This window comes from Echiichthys vipera (genome assembly GCF_963691815.1).
Source record: "Echiichthys vipera genome assembly, chromosome: 1".
Taxonomy (NCBI): domain Eukaryota; kingdom Metazoa; phylum Chordata; class Actinopteri; order Perciformes; family Trachinidae; genus Echiichthys; species Echiichthys vipera.
In genome coordinates, this window is record NC_139826.1 from 16,884,256 (window position 1) to 16,909,444 (window position 25,189).

General features: G+C 40.2%; 4 protein-coding genes across 5 annotated transcripts in view; 2 read left to right on the forward strand and 2 right to left on the reverse strand.

The window, feature by feature from the left end:
• The window catches only part of znf710b (zinc finger protein 710b), a gene marked incomplete at its 5' end in the record, with an annotated part of 30,179 nt that extends 24,878 nt beyond the window's left edge, over positions 1–5,301 (forward strand). For both annotated transcript variants that reach the window (XM_083914712.1, XM_083914711.1), the window contains 3 exons: positions 760–951; positions 2,186–2,357; positions 3,617–5,301. In XM_083914712.1, coding sequence (XP_083770838.1) covers positions 760–951; positions 2,186–2,357; positions 3,617–3,798 — 546 coding nt within the window. In that variant the 3' untranslated portion in view covers positions 3,799–5,301. The remainder of the gene's footprint in view (positions 1–759; positions 952–2,185; positions 2,358–3,616) is intronic.
• Positions 5,302–7,897: 2,596 nt separating this feature from the next.
• Positions 7,898–13,976, reverse strand: LOC310948407 (isocitrate dehydrogenase [NADP], mitochondrial-like). The gene is made up of 11 exons (XM_083915526.1): positions 13,761–13,976; positions 12,618–12,709; positions 12,307–12,472; positions 11,963–12,123; positions 11,726–11,869; positions 11,400–11,536; positions 10,869–11,020; positions 10,582–10,694; positions 8,825–8,922; positions 8,208–8,300; positions 7,898–8,051 (listed from the first exon to the last, which is right to left on the reverse strand). The coding sequence occupies exons 1-11, from the start codon at positions 13,891–13,893 to the stop codon at positions 7,967–7,969; spliced, it is 1,374 nt and encodes a 457-aa protein (XP_083771652.1). The 5' UTR covers positions 13,894–13,976; the 3' UTR covers positions 7,898–7,966.
• A 1,783-nt stretch (positions 13,977–15,759) lies between these two features.
• Positions 15,760–19,081, reverse strand: tmed3 (transmembrane p24 trafficking protein 3). Its single transcript, XM_083917249.1, has 3 exons — positions 18,764–19,081; positions 18,095–18,340; positions 15,760–16,753 (listed from the first exon to the last, which is right to left on the reverse strand). The coding sequence occupies exons 1-3, from the start codon at positions 18,905–18,907 to the stop codon at positions 16,520–16,522; spliced, it is 624 nt and encodes a 207-aa protein (XP_083773375.1). The 5' UTR covers positions 18,908–19,081; the 3' UTR covers positions 15,760–16,519.
• Positions 19,082–20,231: 1,150 nt separating this feature from the next.
• Positions 20,232–24,795, forward strand: LOC310949888 (retinol dehydrogenase 13). Its single transcript, XM_083917491.1, has 7 exons — positions 20,232–20,461; positions 20,950–21,090; positions 21,244–21,435; positions 21,706–21,867; positions 22,058–22,174; positions 22,473–22,677; positions 23,538–24,795. Exons 1-7 carry the CDS (start codon positions 20,386–20,388, stop codon positions 23,632–23,634), a joined length of 990 nt encoding a protein of 329 aa, XP_083773617.1. The 5' UTR covers positions 20,232–20,385; the 3' UTR covers positions 23,635–24,795.
• Positions 24,796–25,189: the final 394 nt, after the last annotated feature.

Consider the following 25,189-nt stretch of genomic DNA (forward strand, 5'->3'; position numbering starts at 1 on the left):
TGATGCTGCAGCTCCAACTCCAACTGCTGACTTTGTTGACAAGCAGGTCAATTCAGCAGCCAAATTACAGTAAATACAGGGTGTCAGTGGGGTCTTAAAAAGCGTCAAAGTTGATAAATCAATTGAGCAACAATTGAGGTCCTTTAAAAAGTCATCAACCCTATTCATTTCTAAAAAGGTTGTAGCTTAAGTTAGCATGAATTGAAACATAGGTGGATTCTGTGTAGTATAATTATGGAATCCGGTCCTGGGTGGGTCAGTGAACTGAACAACCGTTCACAAAACCGTTGATATTGCGTGAAGGTCCCTTTATGCCCAGGTGTTAAAAAACATAGTTAACCAATGGGGAAATGCACGCTTCCTTACAAAGGTTTTGCGGATAAGGAGTTGGAACGGTGGCCGAGGACCATCTCTGGGAATACAAACAAACAAAACAAACGAACAGGTGGACATCCACTTTCAAAGTGCTAATGAGGTCTTTAAAATGTATGCAAAGGGTCTTAAACAGGTCTAAAAATATATATAATTTAACTTAAGGAATCCTGCATATAACCTGAAATAGCATCTTGTTCTTAAAACACCAGCATGCGCCTGTCCCTTTCACCTCGCCCAACATTTTGCCTCAGTCTTTCCCTCAGTGTCGTCCTTTCAACTCTCTTGCACCACCCCCTCATATTTAGTGAACGATGTGATAAGGGGGGGGCAATGCAGTCCTCGTTGCTTTATTGGAATGATTAATGCTTTTTCTGTCTTTTGCAGGGGATGAAAGGGCACAAGTGTGACGTGTGCTCCCGGGAGTTCACCTTGTCCGCCAACCTGAAGAGGCATATGCTCATCCACAACAGCGTCCGACCCTTCCAGTGTCACGTCTGCTTCAAGAGCTTCATCCAGAAACAGACCCTTAAGACCCACATGATCGTCCACCTGCCCGTGAAGCCATTCAAATGCAAGGTTAGTATTTGAACTTTGTCAGTTCTATAGGAAAACTAATTCTGGTGTGAAATGAGATATGATGGCACATTTTCTGTTCAGTTCAATTTAATGTAACAGGATTATGTGAGGAGAATTTTCATATGGATAATACGCTTTGATATCAGTGGTTTTGCTCCAGTAAAATTCACATTCTTACCGCGGGAGAAAATCCCACGATACGCTTATCAGGCAGGATAGTGTTTTATCACTAACTAGCATCTACAAGTTGCTGCTTTAAAGTATCTACACTGGAGATCAAAATTGGAGAACAGAGTATTAATTCTTTATTTATTATAAAATACTATTGTTTTTTTAATTGTCCAGAATTTGATAGAATATCCACTGTGGCTATACCTCTGCTGTACTAGCATGTTTTTTTTTTGTTTTTTTTAAATAACCAAGGCAGTTTTACAAAAACCTTTATTTTGTTGTAAAAAAAACTGAGCAAAATTAGAGAACAGTAACCATTGTGTCAGAAGAGAAGTTTTCAACAGTGTTTTCTTCTATAGGATTCAAAAAGGAATAGGAAGTGTAGAGGCCCTTGTTTTGAATGACTTCAGCACATCTGCACCCACAGGACATCACTAGTTTCTCACAATGCTCTGGTTTGATCTTGATTTATTCTTCTTCAGTCTCTTCCCCAGTTCAGTAACTGTAGTGAGTTTCTTAGACATTACTTTTGCTAAGGATTTTCCAGAGATTCTCTATGGGGTTTAGATCTGGGATCTGGGCTGGATCTCTGGCGTATTTTTTAAAATTAGGTCATTTCATTCATTCATTCATTCATTGCTTAATCAGGGAAATTGGCTGAGCATAAGCCTCTTTTACAGCAATGCCCTGATAAGAGGATAGATCATAACATCAGTAATTACATTAAGTAAAATAAGAGATATCAGAGGTAAAGCTAAAAAATAACAATACAAGTTATGACAATTAAAACAAGAGCACTGATCTCATTTCAAATAAATTTACGGACACAAACATTTTTAATTTAAGAGCTTCTTGAATAGCAATCCATCTGTAAGGGGCTAAAAAACTGTTTTTCAAAATCCGATCTTACGTATGGAATGTCTAGAGAAATGAAACTCTGTGACCGAGTACTGTAACAGGCAGACTTTCAGAAATTCAACAGGGAGATAAGGTAAGGTAAGTTCATAGTAGTGATGTCTGTACTCATCAATGTCAACATCTTTTGGTTTTGATTTTTCTCCAGGTATGTGGCAAGTCATTTAACAGAATGTACAACCTGCTGGGCCACATGCATCTCCATGCTGGCAGTAAGCCCTTCAAGTGTCCCTACTGCACCAGTAAGTTCAACCTGAAGGGAAACCTCAGCAGGCACATGAAGGTCAAGCACGGAATGGACGTCTCACCAGAAGGTCAAGGTGAGGCCCGCTGCATGTGTTGTCAGATAAACTGTTATTTATCCAGTGAAGGTTGATTGAATGTATCTGCTCCTCTTCAGTCCACAACTCACACTAGTCACCCTCTCATCATAAACCTGCTACTGGCCTCGTCCGACAGCTTTGAAGCCAGCATCACAACTCTAAAACTCATACACACAGGCCTACAAATATAAGTCAGTCACATTCACAAATAAATGATTTGCGTCTGTGATGCACATTTAATTGTAATTTTGAAGTAATATTTTGATAGTAACAGACCATCAGTGTGTACAACCTGATGATGTCTGTCCTCGGACCCAACATCTGAGCTATTTCATAATATCGATATTCTTTTTTTCAGACCATTCAAGAAGATAAGTTAGTGAAGTTGTTTTTCAGGATTCATTTTATTGCATTTTATATAGGCAGCAATCATACCAAAGGCTCTTTTTTTGTGTTGTCCATTTTCTCTTTTTTGTTTTTGCTTTTTGCTTTTTCACGCAAAGTTTCATTTCTTGATGTAATATTTTTATGATCACTGCAACAATATTTTTTTCTTTATGCTCATCTCACAAAACTGTATCTATTATTGTTGTTTTAAAAATGCATTCATCCATCCATTATCTATAACCACTTCAATTCATTAGATGTCAGAGAGTTAGAGAGAAATAATTCAGGGGTTTAACAAACTATAACCAAACATAAAAGAGGTTTTGTAGCACAATCGTATGGAACCTTCAATTCCTTTAAATGTCCCATATTGTAAAAAGTGGGATTTTCATGTCTTTTTGATTATAAAGCATGTTGAGGTACTATATAAATACTGTGAAAGTATTACAGCGCTCAATCCTAAGGGAAATGCACACAGCCTGTATTCAGAACTGTGCTTTTAAGGACATAAGCACGGCTGTGATGTCCTGTTTCTGGAGGGGGCTTAAAGAGACAGATGCTATAATGGAGCGAATTCAGACAGATCATATGAGAAGTTAAAGCATGAAGTTAAAGCATGTAGTTGTGTTCAAGTAGAAAGCCAAAATACAAATGTGAACCTGAGAATCAGCATAATATGGGAGCTTTTAATGTTTTTAATTCAAACTAAGATTGAACATTAACATTAAAGCAAAAAAACAATGTGAAACATGATGTGTAACCCTAATGAACAATGTGAAATTTCTTCAGCAAGGTGACACTGATTGTGTCAGGAAGAACGTAGCTTTGGATAATGTACTTTTATAATGCTCTTTTTTTTCTCCCCCCAGACGTTCTTCCAGAAATGGATAGCCAGGGGGAGTACGAAGGACAGAACTTCAGCTTTACATCACCAGACAATATGGACAATGGTGGCTCCCAAAACCTCACTAAACTCACTACAGCAAACATGGAGGACATGGAGGAGTATTACAATTTCGGGAAGGATACAAGCAGCTATACTACACCTTGAGTGGTGATGAACTGGAGAACATGTTTTTTTTTTGTTTTTTTGAAGGCAAAAGGAAATTACAGAGTTGTTGTCATGGCTTTGGTAGACACCGGGGACGGGGTTTTCTTTTAGTTTTGGCCTCCTTCCAGAAGAGCCAGAACTGACGGACTTTGATGGGAGGCCAGGGAGGAGACGTGCTTCAAAGGAGACGTTTCAGCTCTGTTCCTGATAGCAGAGACACTGAAACTGTTGACGCTGATCCGATGCTCCTTCTTTTTGGGATTACTACGCTTACCGACTGAAAGACTCACTGGCGGACAGTCAAATCTGTATGTTGTGTGTATGTATCAGTTATTTGAAGAAAAAAAAAAAAGAACAGTTGCAGAGCCATCGGTTAAATTTGATGTGATAGAAATCTTTTTGCCATTTTTGTCATTCACAACCAATGTATGCCCTTATATTTTTGACTGAAAGTGCCAGCTAGATACATTTGCAACTAAGCTTCCACCGTGTCAGCTATTTACTCACTGTATATCGAACTTTTGATACATAGTCACAACATATTCATAGGTTTGAAGGCTCTTACTAAACAATTCTAATTGTAGTTACCCATTCCTGCCCAGCCCTCAGTTTAAACAGGCCCTTCTCTCAATGTGTGCGCGTGTACCTGCACAGGACATTGTAGCCTTTCTCTTGCCAGGGTACTTAACTACCAAAGTCGTTACTGTCCCATGTCGGCTGATACCAGAAAACAATGTTACTGTCATGTAAAGCTCTGTCACTGTACAAATGATTCTGCAACAGGCAGTGTGTTTCCCCACCGTTTTTGTCTCACATGGTCTAGCGTTACATTAATAATCTGTCCCGTGTAGTGACTTTACTGCTCAAAGTTTTTGAATTCCTGAGTGAACAATACAAAGCACTTTTTCAATGAGACCTGTCATTTTTCTGTGAAGGCTATCTTCAGTAAGAGTGAACTCATTTGCCTCGAGGAGAAGAGCTGGGGGAAATTACAAACTCCCATAAAGGCAATATTATTATTAAACACAAACAGATATGCTTTCTCAGTAGGTTTTTTTTCTGTAAACTGCAGTTTCCTTGGTATTTCACAGTTGTCAGTTTAAATGAATTGAAGAAAGGGCAGTTTGTATGGAGTCTCTTAAATCTAGGGCTGTTTTCACTTCGCTTTCAATTCATTTAATTCAGAAAGATATTTCCTCACTCAGTGGGGAAAAAAACCTGAAAGTGGATCCAACGACTAGATGTAAAAGAAGAAAAATAAACTATTTGGACGTCCTGGTTAAATCTGGTATGATTGAATTGAAAGTGGACCGACACCTGTCCTGTTGTTCATAATTCTGTTTTGGGGAAGACAGCCAGCTCCCCCTGTCCTGCCATGCAGGTCAGCCTTGATATGCACACTAAACCGGAGGAATGGTTCTTCTTTGAGATAAGGAATATCAAACTGAGACCTCATGGAAATTGACCATGAATTATTTAATAAAGGTTCTCTAGTTTAAATGATGGAGACTGGTGTTTTAATCTGTCACTGTTTGGGGCGGTAATCCTGAGTCGGGTATTTCTTTGCCATGCTAGCTAGCAGCTCAAGGGATGGCAGTGGCTGGTTCCCCAATTCTGGTCCAGACCGTAATATCTCTAACTATTGAATGAATTCTCATGAAATTTAGTACATACTCTCATCGTCCCTGTGGGATGTGACCTACTGACTTTGCCGATCCTCTAGTGCCATCATGAGGCTTACATTTGTCCAATACTTTGGTTTATTATTAAACACTTACAAACCTAGTATCCACACACTGGAAATACACTTGCCTCTAATTTTGTTAGCACCGTTTGACCACCTACAGGTCCAGAGAATGAGGGATTTCCACTATGAAGCCAGTGACATCATATAATCAAATTCAAATAAATGTGATCCCACATTTCCATCCAGTGGATATTGAGAGCTGGAGTTGGTTCAAATGTCGCTAATACTATTAAAGGGAGTGTTGATTCCTGTGTGTAGGTACTCCTATTGCAATGATATCGATTTTTGTATCCAGCATCTGTCCCACTGAGGTTTAGTGGCTGTACACAGCTACTCCAACTTATAAAACTAAGACACAAGACACTCCCATCAGCACTTGTGGATTGGTTCTGTTTCAAGGATGCTTGCCTTGTGCACGGATTATATTTCCATAGGAAATAATTTCCCAGGACGTGATTGAACAATTTGCTCAGAGATATGACTCTTATGGCCGCTGATCATATTAAGTGGGATGTTCTTCAGCACATAACGGTTCCACAGGAATGTTCCTCTGGGAGGAAATTAAAAAAAGGGGGAGGGGGAGAAGGTAATCTAAATGCTAATTTCTGGTAATTTCTTGATAGAGGTACCTTGTTCATTTTCTTTGACTTTTTAGTGACGGAGAGAGATGTATTCCCTTGTCAGTGGTTCAGTTGTAAAGTTAACCTCTGTCAAGACTTTTGGGTGCTAAACACTAGATTGAGAATGAGCAGCAAGAAAAACACGTTATCAGACAAACGGTTGCTCTGTCAGTGTTGCCAGTTGCCTTTTAATTGGATCACAAGCCAGTACTGATGAGATCCTATTCACATATACTTCCTAAAGACACGTCTTGCTTTGGTCTACTTCAGTTACTCAAAAGTTGTTAACTGAGATAATTTAATGCCAAACAGGTGCAGTTTAGTTTAGTCCAGGATCGATTTCAGTCTAAAGCAGTGTAAAGCGATGCATATTTTAGAGAACTATAATTAAGCTTTCATTCACAGCCCAGTGCATGGCTGTCTGACTGTGACCATGTCGACATCTGCTGGTGTTATACTGTAGTCGTCACTACAGCAAAGAGCTCTGCCACAACTCCCATCAGGTCTGGCCCCCTGCTGGTGCAAATACCACTCACTGTCACACACCGGAGGATGCACATGACACCTACTGAACACAGGGCACACAGCAGTGCATGAACGCACTACTGGACAGAGGCTCGTATGTGCAAGTGCATGAAATTAAAATGTGTAATGAAATTGCACGTGGGTCGCATTTACTTTTAGAGTTCAGCATGTGGGTTTACCAGTTGACTGGAGCCTCTGTGAGGGAAACTATAGCGCCCTCTGGAGGAGTTTTAAATGTAACACTGGTTCAACCTAGTGAGGTCACCGAGGCTTCAGTTAGGCACTACTTTGCATTCCTGAACTCAGTGTTTCCCAAACCTTTTCTGGAAAAAACAAAAAATATTTCCAAGCCCCACTCCCACCTCCATTACCCAGTTTTACTGGTGAAGCCAAGGGCGAGATACTCCTTGTCATATTTTCTTGTCTTTGTTTTGGTAGTTGTGGCGTTTGGTGTAGATTTATCGTCTACTTTATGTGTACCTGGCATTTCTCTTTTCAAACTTGTCAATGCTTTGCTATCAGTGCAGAACCATGTATCAATTATATATACCCTCGCCGCACCCCCAAGTTTGGGAACCACTGCTGTCTCATTGAATCATTCTTGAAGCTCCTCCAGAGGGCTCAGTAGTTACCACTGCCACACTCGACACTGATCACACAGATACTTCCCTGTGCTATTCTGACATCTCAAACACTTTGTAAAATCCTTAATCGTCTTTCTAGATTTTGATAACCTGAAACAACAATGCTTCTGAAATTTAATTAAAACTCCTTCATTTGCCTAACTAGTCAAACTGGTGGCTTACCTTATAGTATAGAGAGATTTGGAAGTCTCTCTAATCACGCCCAAAAGAGGGCCCTGCCCTGCAGCACTGAACAGTGTAGAGACTGAAGATAAAAACTAAATGACAACCAAGCAGAAGAAGGCAACTCCGTACACTTTGTTAGTGATTATCACTGTTGCTTTTTAATATTCATGCTGATAGTGCAAAACGTGTCCTTGTTTGTACATTCTATTCCCCTGAAATCTCTTTGAAATGGCCATTATTATAAGTTAACATTAGCAATAATAATAATTCATACATCACAATTACTTAATTGTGCAATACAAAACTTGGCCGTCGGCAACAGAAAAGGCAGAGGAACACAGTTATGTGTCAGTTTAGCTATACAAATAAACATTTATTTTTGGTTTTGTTTCCTTCAAGCGTTTCATACAAACGAGCTAAAAACGGGGTTTGTCTCTCTACGTTGGCAAGTGTCTTCAGATTGCTGTTTAATTTCCCAGAGCTTTGTCCAAGTTGGTCTTGATAGCATCCAGGAAGTCCAATGTGTTGACATAATGTTCATTCAGTCTGCAGCTGCAAGATCACAGTGCAGGGGTTAAATTAGGAATACATTATAAAATGTGTCCTCGTTGAGAAAGTTTGCTTAAAAAAAACCCAAAACAGACCACACACACATAACACACACTTAGCCTTACTAAGGGATCTAAAAAAAAAAAAATGGAAACTCACTTGGCCAAGCCGTGGATGCAGCCTGCAAGGTCCTTGGTCATCACCCCGTTTTCCACAGTTGTCACGCAGACTTGTTCTAACGTTTGGCAAAACCTGGAAAAAACAATGCAGAGTGGAAAATGATTATGCTGTAAGATTGTACATAAACATATGCAGTGTTGGGCAGAAACAAGTTACTGTAATATTACTTTTCCCGGTAACGAGTAGTGTAACAATAATAATAATAATAATAATAATAATAATAATATTCCAGTTACCCCTCCATAAAACATTTAGACAGATCCTGGAGAAAATACCGGTCACAGGTGACAGAAGGTAAAAAATCAAGTGCAAGCTATCTGGACAAAGAATACACTCAGCATACAGACAGCACTTTAACTTGTTCATGGACCATAACGCTTCATTTTCAGGACAAACAGGACAGGATCAAGGATTTTTTTAGGAGTAACAGAAATAAATACAACAAGTAGTGTAACAAATTACTTTTCTCGTTGAGTAAAGTAATAAAACTACTTTTGAAATGAGTAACAAGTAACGAGTAATGTATTACATTTATGAGTAATGAGCCCAACACAGAACATACTGTATGTAACTTGAGTACATGACAGATAGCGTACCTTATCAAATCCGTATTTCCGTCCAGTTTGCCTCTGTGCTCCAGTCCTCTCGTCCAAGCAAAGATGCTCGCGATGGGGTTGGTGCTGGTTGGTCTTCCCTATTCACAAAGGATACAGTTTGGGTTAGTTACAGAAACTTTGAAATGTCTTGTGGGTGCTTTGCATTCAGGTCCAGTGATGCTACTCTGGATTGAGACATTAGTAGCTCTACCTCTTCTACCACGGCTTTATGGAACATATTTCCTAAATGAAAGAAAAGGGTAAAATGGTGAGTGTAGTTACAAAATGATATAGGCTAATGTTGATCACATTAAACCTGTTATCTGTGGGGAAGGGAAAAATATCCCACCTAACAAAATTGATTTTAGACAACCTACCAACACACTATTTAATAGTTTCTACACTGAAACACCTGTAAACTGCAATTCAGTACAATTTGGTCCTGAAATTCAACAACAGTCATAGTGACGACATATTAGCAGAGTTTTCTTAACCAACTTAAACAAAATTACACATTTTATCATGTTCCTTTTTACACTAAGCTCAAACTGAGTGGAATTGCATTGACACTGTTAACACTTAAATACAGATAAAGCAATAAAAATACAATAAATCATTTACATAAACACTTTTTTGGTAATCCTTGTTCTAGTATTGCAATGCAATTCTCTTTGATTTGATTTGATCAGATAAAACCAAAGATCTAACATTAACAGAAAAATCTGATTTCATCAAAGAACAAAAAAGGAAACAAAAAGGAGCAGACAGACGCATTAGTGCGCCTAAACTCTACAATATAGGCATAGGAAAACGCAGGTCGTATACCAGCAAACTGTACAACAATACACTGTGACTAAATTGCAAAAGAATATATTTAGGTTTCCTCCTTTCTGTATTGGTCAGGTATTGTATTCTTGTATTTTTGATCTGTAGAATATCACGGCTTTGTTTGATTTCCTTGTGTAGTCCATTTCATAGGCTCACCCCACAAACTGAAATACACATAGGAGCAGTTCATACAAGAGGTTGTTTTTTGATGTAAATGTACTTCTTAGATCGTTATATCAATCTGAGAACAACGTGTGAACGGTTTACAGCTGTGACAGGTTGCACTCTCCTGCCTTCAAACAGTTAGAGAATGTTTGCAATATAAGTACATTTTCAAACCTATAGTTTATCTGCTCCGGTCCCAATCGGTTGATGAGTGTTTCTTCCTTTGTTTTGGTATATTTTCACACAAACACAAACCAAAATGCATCAAACCATGTGAGGACATTCACTCCGGTTATTGGTCAGATGTGTCTGGGTAGCCCCATGCACATCGCCTGTTTGTTGTAGGGCTGTTGCACCTTTATTAAGCCCCATCGTCTGTGTGATGTCTGCTGCATCACAGATTGCAGGGCACACGTGGCTACAGGAGCTGTTTTGCTCAAACTTGCTGAGTACACCAGGTACTTGAGTCAGGTTGAGATTGGATCACATTCCCACCACAAACAAACCGCTACAGGGTTCCTCTTCTGAAGGGTCTTGGTGCGGTCGATCTTGTCCACACCCAAGGGTGATTACTTGTTCACACCTGCCCAAACAAATCGCACCAAGAGAGTCCAACCAGAAAAAAAACTTTTGTTGTAAAAACGCCCTGAAGTGGAGAATCACGTCTTTAACTAAATCTAACCTAAAACCTTACACTGAGTCCCAGCCCTGAATGAGTCCTAAAGTAAAAAACAGTCCCAGCAGTGTGACCTGGTGGCTCTTACCCTCTGGTGTTCACGGTAGTGCCTGGTGACGGTGCCGTGAGCAGCCTCTGCCTCAATAGTCTTTCCGTCAGGGCACACTAGCACTGATGTCATGAGACCAAGGGAACCAAAACCTGGACACAACACACACAGACAAACCTGCTATCACCAGGCAATAGGAATTCACAAAAACAAGCCCACACACAAACCAACGAGATGTACATTGTGTGTCATTGTGACTGTGTAGCCTTCGCTAAACAGGGAAATACAACAAATGCTGACCCAGCATCAGATTTAAGTGCACTAACCCTGAGCCAGAATGTCGGACTGTACGTCTCCATCGTAATTCTTGCAGGCCCAAACGAATCCTCCAGACGACTTCAGGACCTGGGCCACCATGTCGTCAATAAGGCGGTGCTCGTACCAGATCTTCAGCTTGTCGAACTCTGGCTTGTACTTCCTGAAAAAGACAGAATCCTTAAATGTTTGCCTTTCCTTAACAGCAGAATGACAGACTAAAAATAAAAGGTTATAAAAACATAGATTTATAGTATACTGCACACATGATAACGCTTAAAGTTGAAAACAAAAACAGAATGGAACTGAATTGCACACAAAGGATAAAAATTGTAACCAGACTCTCGGCAGATGAATTTCGTAGGCGGAAGCATGGCAGAACGAAAATCATCTGGCGAGAGTCAGGTTCTAAAAAATGAACACTGCAGGATGAAACTGCTGGTTTCCGCGCCTCAAACTCTTCTAAAGAGTCTATTCCATGAGCAATGTAATAAAACAATCTAGTGCATCATGTCTGAATCCTCATTTGTTCAGTATCTTACTTCTCGAAGATGTCCTGGAAAATGTCTTTGAAGCGGCCGTCGTAGGCCTTGAGGATGGTGTTCTTGGTGCTCATGTATAGAGGCCACCTTTTCTGGATGGCATACTGGAAGCAGCTGTGAGCAAATCCACTGATGGACTGTGCAAAGACGGTATTATTAGAAGGTCCAGATTTTAAACAGAAGAAATAACATCAAAGAACATTAAATAACACACTCCCCCCAAAAATATTGCTCTAACAACTTAGCTGTAACCGTCTTTAGATATAGATTCATTTGTTTGTATCTTAATTGAATGTTTTTAAAGGTTTAAACAGAGTCTTCCTTACCTCATCAGTGTTGTACATTCCCATCCCACAGCCCCCTGCAGGAAAGTCATACACCTCCCACTCCTTTTGTTTGCTTCCATCGGCTGGAGCGAACACCATCTTGAACTTGCCAGGCTGGTCGACAACGAAGTCTGTGGCCTTGTACTGTTAGATTAAACATCAAACCTGGGCTGTGAGAATGTTCCTCTGTCCGTCCGGATGCATCTTTAGAGAGAGCAAAGCGTTTGCGTTTCTTACCTGATCGCCAAAAGCATGTCTGCCGATTGTTATGCCTTGTGTCCAGCCGGGGACGAGCCGAGGAATGTTTTTACAAAGGATTGGCTCGCGGAAAACGGTGCCACCCAAGATGTTCCTGATGGTTCCGTTAGGACTCTTCCACATCTTCTTAAGCTTAAACTCTGGGGGGAAAAAAAAGATATGTTTTGTAAGCTTTTGCCATTTGAAGGCCCGATTATCGTGTGCCATGTCTGTAATCTGTGAATATTTCCCCTGTAAACTCAGTATCAGACTAAACAAAAGCCCATATTAATCTAACAGAAAGCACAGTTAGCATATAATTACACACAATGAGCCAAACATACCCTCAACTCGGGCCTCATCAGGGGTGATGGTGGCACACTTGATGGCAACGCTGTATTTCAGAGTCGCCAGAGCAGAGTCGATGGTGACCTGGTCGTCTGTCTGGTCACGGTAGGGCAGACCCAGGTCAAAGTACTTCAGCTCGACATCCACATTGGGCAGGATGAGCTGTACACGTACAAGATGTTTTATGCTTTGTTTGTATGAGGGTAACTGCACAATAAACCACAAACACAAGCGGCGTCTACGGTTTCTTCACACAGTGAAAGTCTAAATCCTTATCAGTCAACCTTTACGACTCTGTTCGATTTACCTTCTCTTTGATGAACTCCCATATGATGCGAGTCATCTCGTCTCCGTCCATCTCCACCACCGGCTGCTCCGCCTTGATGCGCTTTGTGGCATCTGAAAGGTTTACAGTGACGTTAACTCTCAGTGTTTTACAGTGTTGTATACAGTTGCAGGGGGGGGGGGGGGGGGGGGGGTACTGGAAATGTTTGTGAGGCTCCTTTCCTTGTGTTACACTTCTTGATTCTTGAATTCACACCTTCACTTCAAGCCTCTACCTGCACTGTTCTCGCCTCACCTGTGACACCCGCCTGATCCACCACAGAACAAACGCATTTCACAATACACCTGCATTTGTTTTTATAGCCCTTTCACTACTTAGTTACGCAGGGCTCTTTCTTACTGAGAGAGTGATACTATGCCAGACACTGTGACCTTGGGATTATATGACGGCTCCGATAGCAGTTATTACCTGTCAAGCCCTTTTTGTACCCGACACACACGTGGACTCAGATGCCAAGACAGACTGGCACCAGCTGCTACTATGACTCACTACTATAGACACTGTTGCCCCCTTATCTACACTCCTCACTTCAGTTTTAACCTTAACATAAAATATGCTTAGTATCTTGTCCAAGTTTTAAATTTTTTGTTATTTAATTTCTTGTACATACACATTTCCACAATACATAGCCTGCTAAAACTCTCCCTTGAATCTACTTTGTGTTGGCACAGTATTTGTATTTGCTGTAAGCTCAATACATCAACACTTGAGAGATTTATAACTAACTTACTAACTATTTTCTCTTCCATTCTTCACGTTTTATTCAGTATTTTAATACTTTAATACACCTGTTTGTATTATATTGTTTTAATTTTCTCTTATGCCTTACATGTAGCCTACTTTTAAAGTAATTTAGTGCTAAACAAATAGAGCTTTGTCCTGCGGACTGTCTTTGCTGCTGTCGGGATCTTGTATGTGTGATTCAGTGATGGCCAAGTGCCAATCACCACGATGGTTTCCTCTGATTCCTCACTCATACAACTCCCACTGTGACAGCCCGGACTGTTTGTTACACCGCCAGGTTAAACCACACTCATGTAATAAACCTCGCTCTGCAGTGATACGTTTAGAGTCACATTGTTATGGTTTGACGGGCTGACTTACAGTGTCTGTGTTGCAGCCTGAGTTGACAGACGGTGGCGGCGGCGGCGGCAGGTGAGAGCGCTGCGGGGTTTTGCGACAGAGCAGCGGCTGCACTTCTCGACACGGTCGTCAGAGCTTTGAGGTAACCCGCCATGTTTACTAGGAAATGATTATTAGCACCCGGACATGGACTGTAACCCTCTTGTCTTATGAATGAACGACAGGCAGGTAGTGCCCGGGTAGAGCCCGGTAAACTGGTGACGCCGGATGTAATGAACACCACCACGTCAGCTTGGAGAGCACGCTTTACTCTGATTGGCCGGCAAAGGCGCCTGCGGACCAATCAGAGGGAAGTTGAGTAGAGTTTAGGGTGGGCTGAAGTTCAAGTTTTTAATAACTTGGGAGACTCATGGATCCCTATAACAGAGTGCATGGTCTTATTTTTGAATGTAGAGTAGGACAACAAGGACGTTGATAATAATAATTAATAATAATTGATCATTTCTTCCCAGCAAAAATTTGTGTTATGGTGAACTTCAGACCTAGGGAGGTGTTCCAGGCACGTCCAGCTGGGAGGAGGCCTCGGGGAAGACCTAAGACTAGGTGGAGAGATTATATCTCCACACTGGCCTGGGAACGCCTCGGGATCCCCCAGTTAGAGCTGGTGAATGTGGCCCGGGAAAGGGACGTTTGGGGTCCCCTGCTAAAGCTGCTGCCCCCGCGACCCGACCCCGGATAAGCGGATGAAGATGAGATGAGATGAGATGAACTTCAGACATTGTATGACTCTGAATGTAAAGTGTTTAAAAACAAAAAAGCTTTAAAGACTTCTCATAGCTTGAGGAACACTATGGGCACCAGATGATTTCAGTTGGTTATTTATTGTTATGAACTGAAATTGTAAACTGTATATTCATGTACACGTTGTAAAATACTCCCTGTACTTTTACTTTTTTGTAATGTTATAATACGTTATTGTTAATAAAGTCCTTCCTTTGCTCAGCAGCTTTGCTATTTTTTCACTCTGTCACATTACAGTTATTTTACTTATTGGTAAAAGCAGCAACGCAACAGTGTACACATACCATTAAAAATAAAAGGCATGTATTCAAATGTTACGTCAGTTAAAGTACAAAAGTATAAGTGGGCTAATCTCACAGAAATTGTAAATCACTCTGATGTTGTTTAATGTTTAATGTTGCTGCAGCTGGTAATGGTGGCGCTCATTTTAAGTACTTTATTATTGCTGTGTAGCATGTGTGTTTTCCCCCTGGAGATTAATAAAGTCTTATATTTATATATAAAAATACCTCATTTATTTGTTCATATTTTGTATTATTACTCTACAAAGTAATAAGTAATTTAAATCGTCAAAATATTGTAGCAAGAAGAACAACATTTGAGTGGAGTTGAGGTAAAAAGTAGCAGAAAATGGAAATACTCATCAAGTACCTCATAACTGGACTGAATTACAGCACTAGAGTAAATGGGCTTAGTTACTATTCACCGCCACACACTGGTTTATATGAGGAATGTGAATGTATATGGAAGAGTAATGACAATCATATCTAGAGACATCTTCCTTGGGTGAGAAGCAGTGAGTACAGAGTACACTGCATTACAGCTCCCAAAAGCCTTTGAGGAACCTGACGTAGACCCATTAGAGTTAAAACGTTGTCATTATAAAAGTTATTTTAAAAAAAGGGAGCTCTTATTAAATGCAGATACCTGCACCAGGCCTAAATTTGGATTGATTTGCAGTTGCACGTGATAACAGGTAAAGCCATTTGATGTCATTCTTGCCCAAACTGTATCATTTTTATTCTTGCTATGTAATGGTAAAATGTGTGACTAAGAGGGCACTAAGTTAAGCACTTTAAAAACTTCTCCTATAGTAAGAGAAGATACTGTATCCACCAAGGCTGCACAACTACCTGTTTCCTATTTAAGTCATGAAACAACTTTTCTTTGACATCGCAACACACAAGAAATTGGATTTGCATCTTCACACACACACAACAACTTTCCACCAAATTTTATTGTAATCTTTTGAGAGTTTTAACAGATTCATTACATGTGTAAACTTTTGTGGTTAAAAAGAAAAGCCATCATAAAGTGGTCACTTAACAAAGTCCATTAAACATATCTCTTTAGGAAATAACACAGACTTTTAACCCAACCCAACTGTAAAACATAAGAATGACAAATGAGAATCCAATCAATCAGTAACAACGCGATTGTATATAACAAACTAAATAAAACAGTAAACCTCCAACTTGGTAGGAAAATTTAAAAAAAAAAGATTTCTTAAGGCACTTTGTATGAGAGACACAAGGACAGGAGGGAGACAGCGCTCTTACACCTCATAACAACAATTATTTGCACATAAATTAAGGTAATAACAAACATAATACACATTGTAAAACAAGTACAACTAACATTCGGAAATAACTGATGTGCCACAACGTCCTGTGTAATTCCTCGGTAAACTATACCTGCTTTTTGTTGTACCATAAAAATATAATAAATAATCTGTGCAAGGTTGAAAGGTGTCAATCTTAATTTTCAACAGTACAAGTTGTTTCTTTTTGATAGAGCTTGTTAAGAACGACACATACACTGTGTGACACTTAGGCAGAAAAAAAATAAAGACTTCCCGAACTATTCCTTTGACCGAAAGGCTTCCTGAAAATACTACAAGATGTGTGCTAATCTCATGAAGCACCTATGTGTTCACATTGACAAGATTCGACCGGTCTTTCTGAGGGTACATATGAGTTTTAAGTGGCGGCTGCTACAGAACCTTTCCTCTCACTGAAGAAGCTTCTGAGCAACATGACCTGACCGATGCCGATAACAAACAGCAGGACGGTTTCTCCGATGGACCAGTAGGTCACACGCTCGAGGAGATGTTCGGCTTTCGTGCGGTCGTGTGCCTCTCTTAGCCTGTACCATGTCTGCGAGTCAGCCACCACTTTCAGGATCTCGTGAATGGAGACACAAGATGACTCCAGCTGAAAGCAGAATGATCAACACAGTTTAATCAAGAGCACAGGAATGACCTGGACAGATCCACTTCAACTTCCCACATTTCCCCCACAAGTCTCAGGACATGATTGGCCAATATTGAACACATACACAACACTGTTCTGTGTACAGTGCCGCATTGTTAGTCCATTTAAAACTAATAGGGAACTATGAATGTGGGCTGATATGGGGAGTCTGAGTTTTATTCTGTAATGTGATAATATGTACTGATGTCAAACATGGAAACGGCAATATTTCTGAAAACTTCTGACATTTATAATTGCAGTTAGTGAAAAGTTGAAACACACTCACGCCTGGGTGTTTCAGGTACTGTGGGTTAAGGACTGCACATTAAGACTCAGGAGGTAGTCTCTCCCCAACCGCTCTCTGTTATCTATTTTGCAAGGTGCCATTAGCTTAGTGCTGCCCAAGACGAGTGTGATTGAATTAAAGAAATACAAACGAGCAGGATTGTTTCTTCCCTTATCACAGAATGATAAGCTGGTGTAACCAAACCATCCTCCACAGCGCTGTGGAGATAGGTCTGGCTATGTGAGACTACACAGGAGGACAAATATAGGCTTTACCGTGTGGTTATTTCAAACAGATTATTTGTTTATTGACAAAAACATACTATTTATCATGATATATATTGTTATCAAGATATGAAATTGCCTATGGCCGCATCGCCCAGCCCTAGAGTCAGCCGTGGTTACTATAGTATTTCCAGTACATTTCCTCATGACCTCTTGCACTTTTCCCACTTTATTGCAACTCGATTTCCCTAAGTATGAATAAAGATTTATCTTATCTCAAGTGAGAACAGCTCTGGCTCCACCTAGTGAACTGTATATAAACTGTCCCAGCTCTGAAATGAACCATGTAAGGGCAAAGGTTTTGCTGCACTTGCCTTCACAACAACAGCTGATTAGTTAACCGAACTTACTAAACACAACTGTAACACACAAACAAAACAAATTATGTTTTTGCTGAAGCGTCTCTTTGATCTGGTTTGTATCTTGATTGTGAATTAAAATTTTTAATGGTCTCTTTGTGTGTTTGTGCATCCACCAGGAGGACTTTCCAAGTGTTTCAAATAGAGGAAACACATAATACAGAATGATCAGCAAGGCAGCAGAATAAAAACAAACCCGAGCCCGTACTTAAAAGCAAAACGAGTGTTTTTCTCCTCCTCGGAACACTTTATGTGTCAGTTCATTTGTACCCACTGACACACTGGAGCAGCAAAAAGGGTTTCCACTGCAGCAGACAGATTTTGAGCCCCTCACTTCTTAAGTGCAGTTGTAAACCAAGTTCCTCAGACTCACCTGAGTCAGAGCTGAACTGCCAGTCATGGTCTGAATTAGAGGTTTCTCATCTCCGTGACGGAACTCCAGGTACACCATTTTATGCGTAAAAGTGGAGAACTCGTTGCCAAAGCAGACCTTGTACACTCCCATCATGGTCGTGGTGTGAGAGAAGCTGTCATACTGCTTCTTCTTCTCATTATACAAGACATTGTTTTGAGGATCGGTGACAAAGCAGTCCACATCATAGTTTCCTCCTGAGATGACCTAAAAAAAGAACACACACACATTTAACAACAACTGATGGATGACAGAACTTGTTTGAATGCCACAATGGTTGTAACATTGTAACATATGCTGTTTTGTCGTCACATGGATTGTGCAATGCTGAACTGGCTCACACTGGTTAAGCAGAAAAACAGTTAATGAGGCAACTTTAGGTAAGAAACCTTTAACAAAAGACATTTTCTCAAATGTACGCGTGGTATAAAACTACAGGTAAATGAATTAATGAGGTTTTCATTGTTGGTAAATGGACACCTCACTAAAACAATTATAACAGAACTAAAACTATGCATGTGTGACACACAGGCAACCACTCAAATAAGCTAGTAGCTAAAGAAGAATGACTTTGGCAGCATTTTGTAAACACACACTTGTGGAAGTGATGAGGCGTTCAGGGTCACTTACTTGGAAGTCTATTTCAAACTTGACGTCTTTCTCTAGTTCCTCGTAGAAACATTGTTTCTCGTTGTCGGGGAGCTCAAATGTGAGCTCGGTCCCGAACACCACAAACACATGAAGCAGTAAAAAACTCAGTCCCAGGTGCAACATGGTGAGAGGAGAGGAAAGTGCTGAAAAAAGCCGCACAGACACACAGTTGGAGCCGTCGCTGGAGATTATTTTGTAGCTCTGACGTGGCACGAGCACGAAGAACTTCCGGGGCAGGTTTGTTTATTTTTTGGTTAAAAAAAATAGCCCAAAGTTATTAGACGTTAAATATCGTTAAGACACACCTCTAAATGTGAGAGACAACCCATTTTAAAGCCAGTTAAAACCACAAGACGACAAATGACTGCGATAAGTCTGCACTGTGATCTAAACCAATGAGATCACCATAGCACTAACAGTCATGACGTCAACATTTCAAAATAAATGCCCAGTCATATTTTTTAAAGTAAGCGAGGCCACTTCTGATTTTTCGGACTTCAATCGCCAATGTATAGTCCTGCATACAAAATCTATTAAAGTAAAAGTAGCCTACAGAAGAAGCCTATAAGCAACACAATGATTATAACACTCCCTCACTTCAAATCCACACTGAAAACCCACCTGTTCAAAACTGCCTTTTCCCTTTGATCTTATTTGCACTGTGTTGTTGTTATTTTAACCTGATTTGATCATTTTGTTTACTCCCCATTTTTATTATTGTTTGTGTTGCACTGTTTTTAACAAATGTACGGTGTCCTTATTGATGCATTGACTTCTAGGAAGCAGCATTATAATGTTGCACCTGGTCCAGGTGGAGCTTGTTTGAACTGATAAACATGCTGTTGGTTTATTTAATCAGTAAAATTGCATGATAATGTATAAGATAAGTCTTAATTTGAAAGGTATCGTTAATTGTTAATTGGCATTGTTAATAGGCTAATAATTATGTAGCATACAATTGAAATACTGAAGTGCGACTTATACATTTTTATTGAGATACAATATATGAATAAATGTACTTAATTATATTCCACTATGTCACTGTTGTTTTAGTAGGCTACACTCATTTTTTTGAGTAAAGAATAAAGTAGTGAACACTGCTGGTGTGCCACTTAACAGAATACTTAACTACTGAGTCATCAGATGCATTGTACAGATGTGTGTTGTTTTAGGGCGTGTATGAGCCACACCACAGAAAGTGTAAAACTAGCTGCTCTGCTCTCCTGTGCTGGATCAAACCTGTGTGAGAGAATCCAACATTAACATGTTATTATAACATCAGGAAATAATAAGTCTCATTTCTAAGCGACACAGCAGCATCAAATTGTGACATGTAACAGTTGCCATGACAACAGAGGGTAAACATTACAGAAGAGTCTTATTCTGAAAATCCCAGTTGATGCACACCACGCCCCCACTTCCGCACAACTTAATCGCGAAAAGAAAAACACCTTTTTGTACAGGATTTGACAGCGTTTGACGTCTTAACCACTGCGTTTAGTAGTGTTATTCTAAAAAGACAGACTTTTTACTTTCATGTTGTGATAATCTCTCCACAGAAGCTTTTTCTTTAAACTGGTTAATAATTAACCAGTTTAAATATGCAACACTACGCAGAGATGGTCAGGGACTATGTAGAGAGGCACCCGACTGGGTTCACTGTTGCTTTTGTTGCAGGTAAATAAAATATTTTATCACAAGGATGTCGTGAATGCTATATGTGTTCTACTTTTCTGCGTTAACTTAAAAAAGAAGTTAACCCTTTTTCCCTGAGAAATGTAAGTAATGTTATACTGTGACCCATCATTCAAGCAGAAATCTATATATCACATTTTAAACAGCATGACAATGAATGTCTCCATTGTGGCTGCTGCGTGAATACAGTATAAAGTATTTCATAAATATAAAGATCATTTTGGTATTGTCATACATTGACAAATTAGCCCATCTCTTTGGATCCTAAGCCCTATCTAAAATCTCAAAGCAGCAAGAGTTCAGTTCAAGGTCTCATTCTCCTGCAAGGGAATTTGCTTTTCATGTTACAAGAACAGAGACCAAAAGCAGTATAAAGAAACAAATAGAACAATAGGGTAAATACAAATAATAACCGCAACAAGGCCTACTACACTGCACTTGAATGATGTTAACATTTGTTTTTCTGTCAGCGGTAGGCGTACTGGCCTTGCGCAGGTGGCTGGCTGGGGGAGTGTGCCGGAGCAAGGTCAGGCTGGATGGGAAAACAGTCCTGATCACAGGAGCCAACACTGGCATTGGGAAGGAGACGGCCCTGGATATGGCCCAGAGAGGTGAGATCCTCACTTTCTGTAAGTGCTGTTTTGTTAGAGTGGCTTTGGATTTACGTAGCTTGACCTTTACCTTGAAAAACTAATTCAGCACTTCCACTATCACTGTTCTGAATCTTAAAATACATGGTGTTTATTTATTTATTTTTTGTCAAGGAGCCAGAGTGATTCTAGCCTGCAGAGACATGACCAGAGCCCGCATTGCAGCGGACGAGATCCGGCAGCAGAGTGGGAACGGCAACGTGGTGGTAAAGAAACTGGACCTGGCTTCGCTGCAGTCTGTCAGGGACCTGGCCAAAGATGTCCAGGAGAATGAGCAACGTTTGGATATCCTCATCAACAACGCAGGTATTTTGCAGTTGTTCTCCCTTACTCGGCCAGAGGCAGTAAACAGTGCAGAGTTTCTAGTGTGGCAGCATAAGTGCTTCAAGCGGACTTCATGACACATCCCAGCTAAATGTTTTCAAAATTCATGGAGTGAAAAGGCCAGTTTTTTATTTGGGCAGCTGTGGCTGACATTGAACAGACTGTATTTATTAGACTTATTATGTCTCAATGTTTACAAGCCAAAAAGTGACCTTAGTCAAGTATTGAGTCACATGTAATGTTGATTTCTAGGTATCATGATGTGTCCGAAGTGGGAGACAGAGGACGGCTTTGAGATGCAGTTTGGTGTTAACCACCTGGGACATTTTCTCCTCACCAACTGTCTTCTTGACCTGCTGAAGAAGTCAACTCCAAGTCGTATCGTCATCGTCTCCAGCCTGGCACACGAGAAGGGTAAAGGCGATGTTTTGCCATTTTAGTCAATGAAATCTACTTCATATTTAAAATTGCAGGCGATATCCTTGACATTCACTTGAAGTGATATTTAAATTTGGTTGGCTATGTCAGAGAAAACTCACATGAGTGATTCTGGATTTTAAAATGTAATTTCTGCTTAAAGACTACACTGGATTGTTTCTTGCAGGCCATATACACTTTGATGACATCAACCTTGATAAAGACTATAAACGTGAGAAGAGCTACCGCCAGAGCAAGCTGGCCAATGTGCTCTTCTGCAGAGAACTGGCGTCAAGACTGCAAGGTAATACCCAATGCACGCTGTGCACATGAATGCAGCATTGCTCAAAAATGTGTAAATGTATTATTATTAATCAAATACACTGGGGTAAAGTTGGGTAAAGTTGTTGAGGAATCCTTACCTCACATTGATACAGTTTTGAATTTCTTAAATAAATGTAAAGTCTAATGTAGTACAAATCACCTTTCAGTGTTATTTTGTTTTTACTTTGTTGTCCCTGTGTTGTGTGTTTTTTTTTTTTAATTTCCTGTGTTAATAGTCTAATGATATGACATTTGATTTGATGGATCCTTCTCATTAGACACTGGTGTAACAGTGTACAGTCTTCACCCTGGGGTCATCCGCACCGAGTTAGGCCGCCACTTGTTGCCTACTTTAGCTCTGTGGCAGAAGCTCATAGCCACGCCAATCATGATGCTGGTGAAAAGTCCTTGGGCCGGAGCTCAGACCAGCATCTACTGCGCTGTGGACGAGAGCCTGGCAAATGTCAGTGGCCTCTACTACAGGCAAGTGTACTCAATAAAACTCACCTGGCTGTGAAGATATACTTCATTAAAGTGTAATTCCGGCGTATTTGCATTGGTCTTTTTCGGCATGGAGACAGTTTTTTTCATTGATCACCTATCTACAGAGATATCCTGGAGAGTCGCTAGCAGCCAGACATGGCTAACACTGAGTAGCTCTGGCTGAGCGGTGATTCATCCAAAACGGCTTTTTTAATGACTAATATTGCTCAAAATAGCACCAAACCTCCGCGGTAGCATGATACAAGTCACTACAGATAAATGAAGCACCAACAACGTAGTTAGCAAACCCAGAGTTTATTAAAAAGACTGTTTTACAGTGCTTCAAGCCTTAGCAGAAGGCTCTGTTCATATTGAGTGGCACAAAATAGGTCGATTAGTTCAAGGAGGAAAGTAGTGAAGTGAACTCCAGTGCATTCGACTGTAATCGACTTGTTGGGTGCTTCTCAATATGAACAGAGCCGGCTGCTAAGGCTTGTAGCACTGTAAAACAGTCTTTTTTTAAAAAAAAGGTTTGCTAACACTGTTGGTATTTTGTTTATGTGTAGGGACTCTTATCATGCTACTGCACAGGTTTGGTGCTCTGCCCTGACCTACTCAGAGTGAAAAGCCGGGATTACACTTTAACTTTATTACTTGAACTTGTTTGAAATTCCCTCAACTTTCCTTTTTTTCCTCTGTCCAATTAACAACGGCAGGGTATGACAACGAAATAATGATTGATGGCATAGTAAATGGTTTATTTCACAGTTTACTTCTGCTTATCAACAACTGTGCTACATCAGCTGTGAGCACTGTGTCAGACTCTTAGTGATCTTCTCCCCCTTCTTTATTTTTTAAAGTGATTGTGCCCCTAAAACACCGGCACCACAAGCCCTGGATGATGCTGCAGCCAAGAAGCTGTGGGACCTCAGTGCCTCCATGGTCGGTCTTGCTTAAACACAACAGCCTAGCATGCTTTTATCACCTACTCCTCCTGCTGGAGTCACCTGCACAAGTGCTTACACAAGTGAATCAATCACAGCAAATGAGTATTATCCACCGGGTAAGGGCATTGCATTAATAATGATGGCATTACTTGTTCAGATTTCTTAGACCTAAAAGATGAGTATAACATTTTGCACTATTTAATCTCAGACTCCAGTCAGCTGATTGACTAAACTCAGCTTTATCTTTATATTATGCAGATTCTGCATTATGAATTGTGCCTTATTGTGTATGGTATGCTGCTATACTTGCTTTTTCATTGACTGCTGGTTGTTTGCATTTTAATGAGCAAATGCTTTTTCACATTTAACTTTGTTTAGATTGATTTGGAACATTGCTTATGGAACAAAAAGGCGTGCAGTTTTTCTTTGTATGATTTGTGCTGCAAATTCCAAGAGACTTTTAAGACTGCAAAACTGCTGCTTTTATTCATAGCATCTATCAACACTTCCCTACATACAGTCAAATCATTGTACAGTTTGAATCATTTCTGTTTCAACCTCAGTACAGAAAATTCATAAAAACTACTACATTTTCCTGTGAACTACAAGGAAACGAAGATGACAGCTGATTTATGCACACGTTGAAGCAGTAGACTTTATTGAAGTAGTGCCGAAGGGTTGCATGGAGGCTGGGAATTGAGCTTTTGTGTTTGCAAAGGTGAATAGATTGGTGCACTTCAGAGGAGAAAGGATCCTCAAGCAGGTGTAGAGAGGGAGTTGACGCCTCGGGGTCAGAGAGCAGTTAGAAAACAGCCAGTAGATCCAGCCAGAAGACTTGTCAGCCTACTGAATGCCTACTCCTCTCTCTCTCTCTCTCTCTCTCTCTGTCTCTCTCTCTCTCTCTCTCTCTCTCTCTCTCTCTCTCTCTCTCTCTCTCTCTCTCTCTCTCTCTCTCTCTCTCTCTCTCTCTGTGTGTGTGTGTGTCTGCATGTGTGCGTGCGTCTGTGTGTGTGTGTTTTTGTGTGCGTGTGTGTGTGCGTGTGTGTGTGTGTGTGCTGTTTGCTGTATCATGATTTGTTGCTTCCATTCTTTGAGTTGATAATTACACTGTGCATCTTTGTTAAACAAACATATGATCAATCAAAATAAACAAAGTGTACAACAGAGAACTGTCAGCAATGTTGTAATTTGGTAATAAATGAGTGATTAAAAGTGATTTTCTTTTCTTGGAGTTATTGTAAAAGTAGTCTTTTATAGTCACATCGTGACTTGCAGAAACAGGTGACCAGGTTATTAGCACATTTTAAGATCATGATATGTTAAAAAGGTTGAATGCAGACCCTTTTGTGTTTGAGAGCTGTTTACGCATCTTAAATGTCCCATACTATGCTCAGTTTCAGGTTCATACTATTATGGGTTTCCACTAGATTATGTTTACATGCTTTAATGTTCAAAAAAACACACACTGTTTGTTTGAATATACCTGTATTCAATATTAGCGTCTGTCTCTTCAAGCCCCCCTCCAGAAAAAGCCCAGTCTGCTCTGATTTAGTTAGTGGGTGTTA

Bases quoted from the DNA above. Each gene is read 5' to 3' on its own strand.
- tmed3 (XM_083917249.1), bottom strand. From the start codon at position 18,907: ATGTTGCACCTGGGACTGAGTTTTTTACTGCTTCATGTGTTTGTGGTG. The intron at 18,341-18,763 runs GTAAGTGACCCT...TTCTTTTTTTAG, and splicing joins AGTTTGAAATAGACTTCCAA to GTCATCTCAGGAGGAAACTA. The intron at 16,754-18,094 runs GTGAGTCTGAGG...TTCTGCTTTCAG, and splicing joins GCAGTTCAGCTCTGACTCAG to CTGGAGTCATCTTGTGTCTC.
- LOC310948407 (XM_083915526.1), bottom strand. From the start codon at position 13,893: ATGGCGGGTTACCTCAAAGCTCTGACGACCGTGTCGAGAAGTGCAGCC. The intron at 12,473-12,617 runs GTAAATCGAACA...GTACGTGTACAG, and splicing joins GGGAGTTCATCAAAGAGAAG to CTCATCCTGCCCAATGTGGA. The intron at 12,124-12,306 runs GTATGTTTGGCT...TTTTCCCCCCAG, and splicing joins TGATGAGGCCCGAGTTGAGG to AGTTTAAGCTTAAGAAGATG.
- LOC310949888 (XM_083917491.1), top strand. From the start codon at position 20,386: ATGCAACACTACGCAGAGATGGTCAGGGACTATGTAGAGAGGCACCCG. The intron at 21,436-21,705 runs GTATTTTGCAGT...GTTGATTTCTAG, and splicing joins TATCCTCATCAACAACGCAG to GTATCATGATGTGTCCGAAG. The intron at 22,175-22,472 runs GTAATACCCAAT...CCTTCTCATTAG, and splicing joins ACTGGCGTCAAGACTGCAAG to ACACTGGTGTAACAGTGTAC.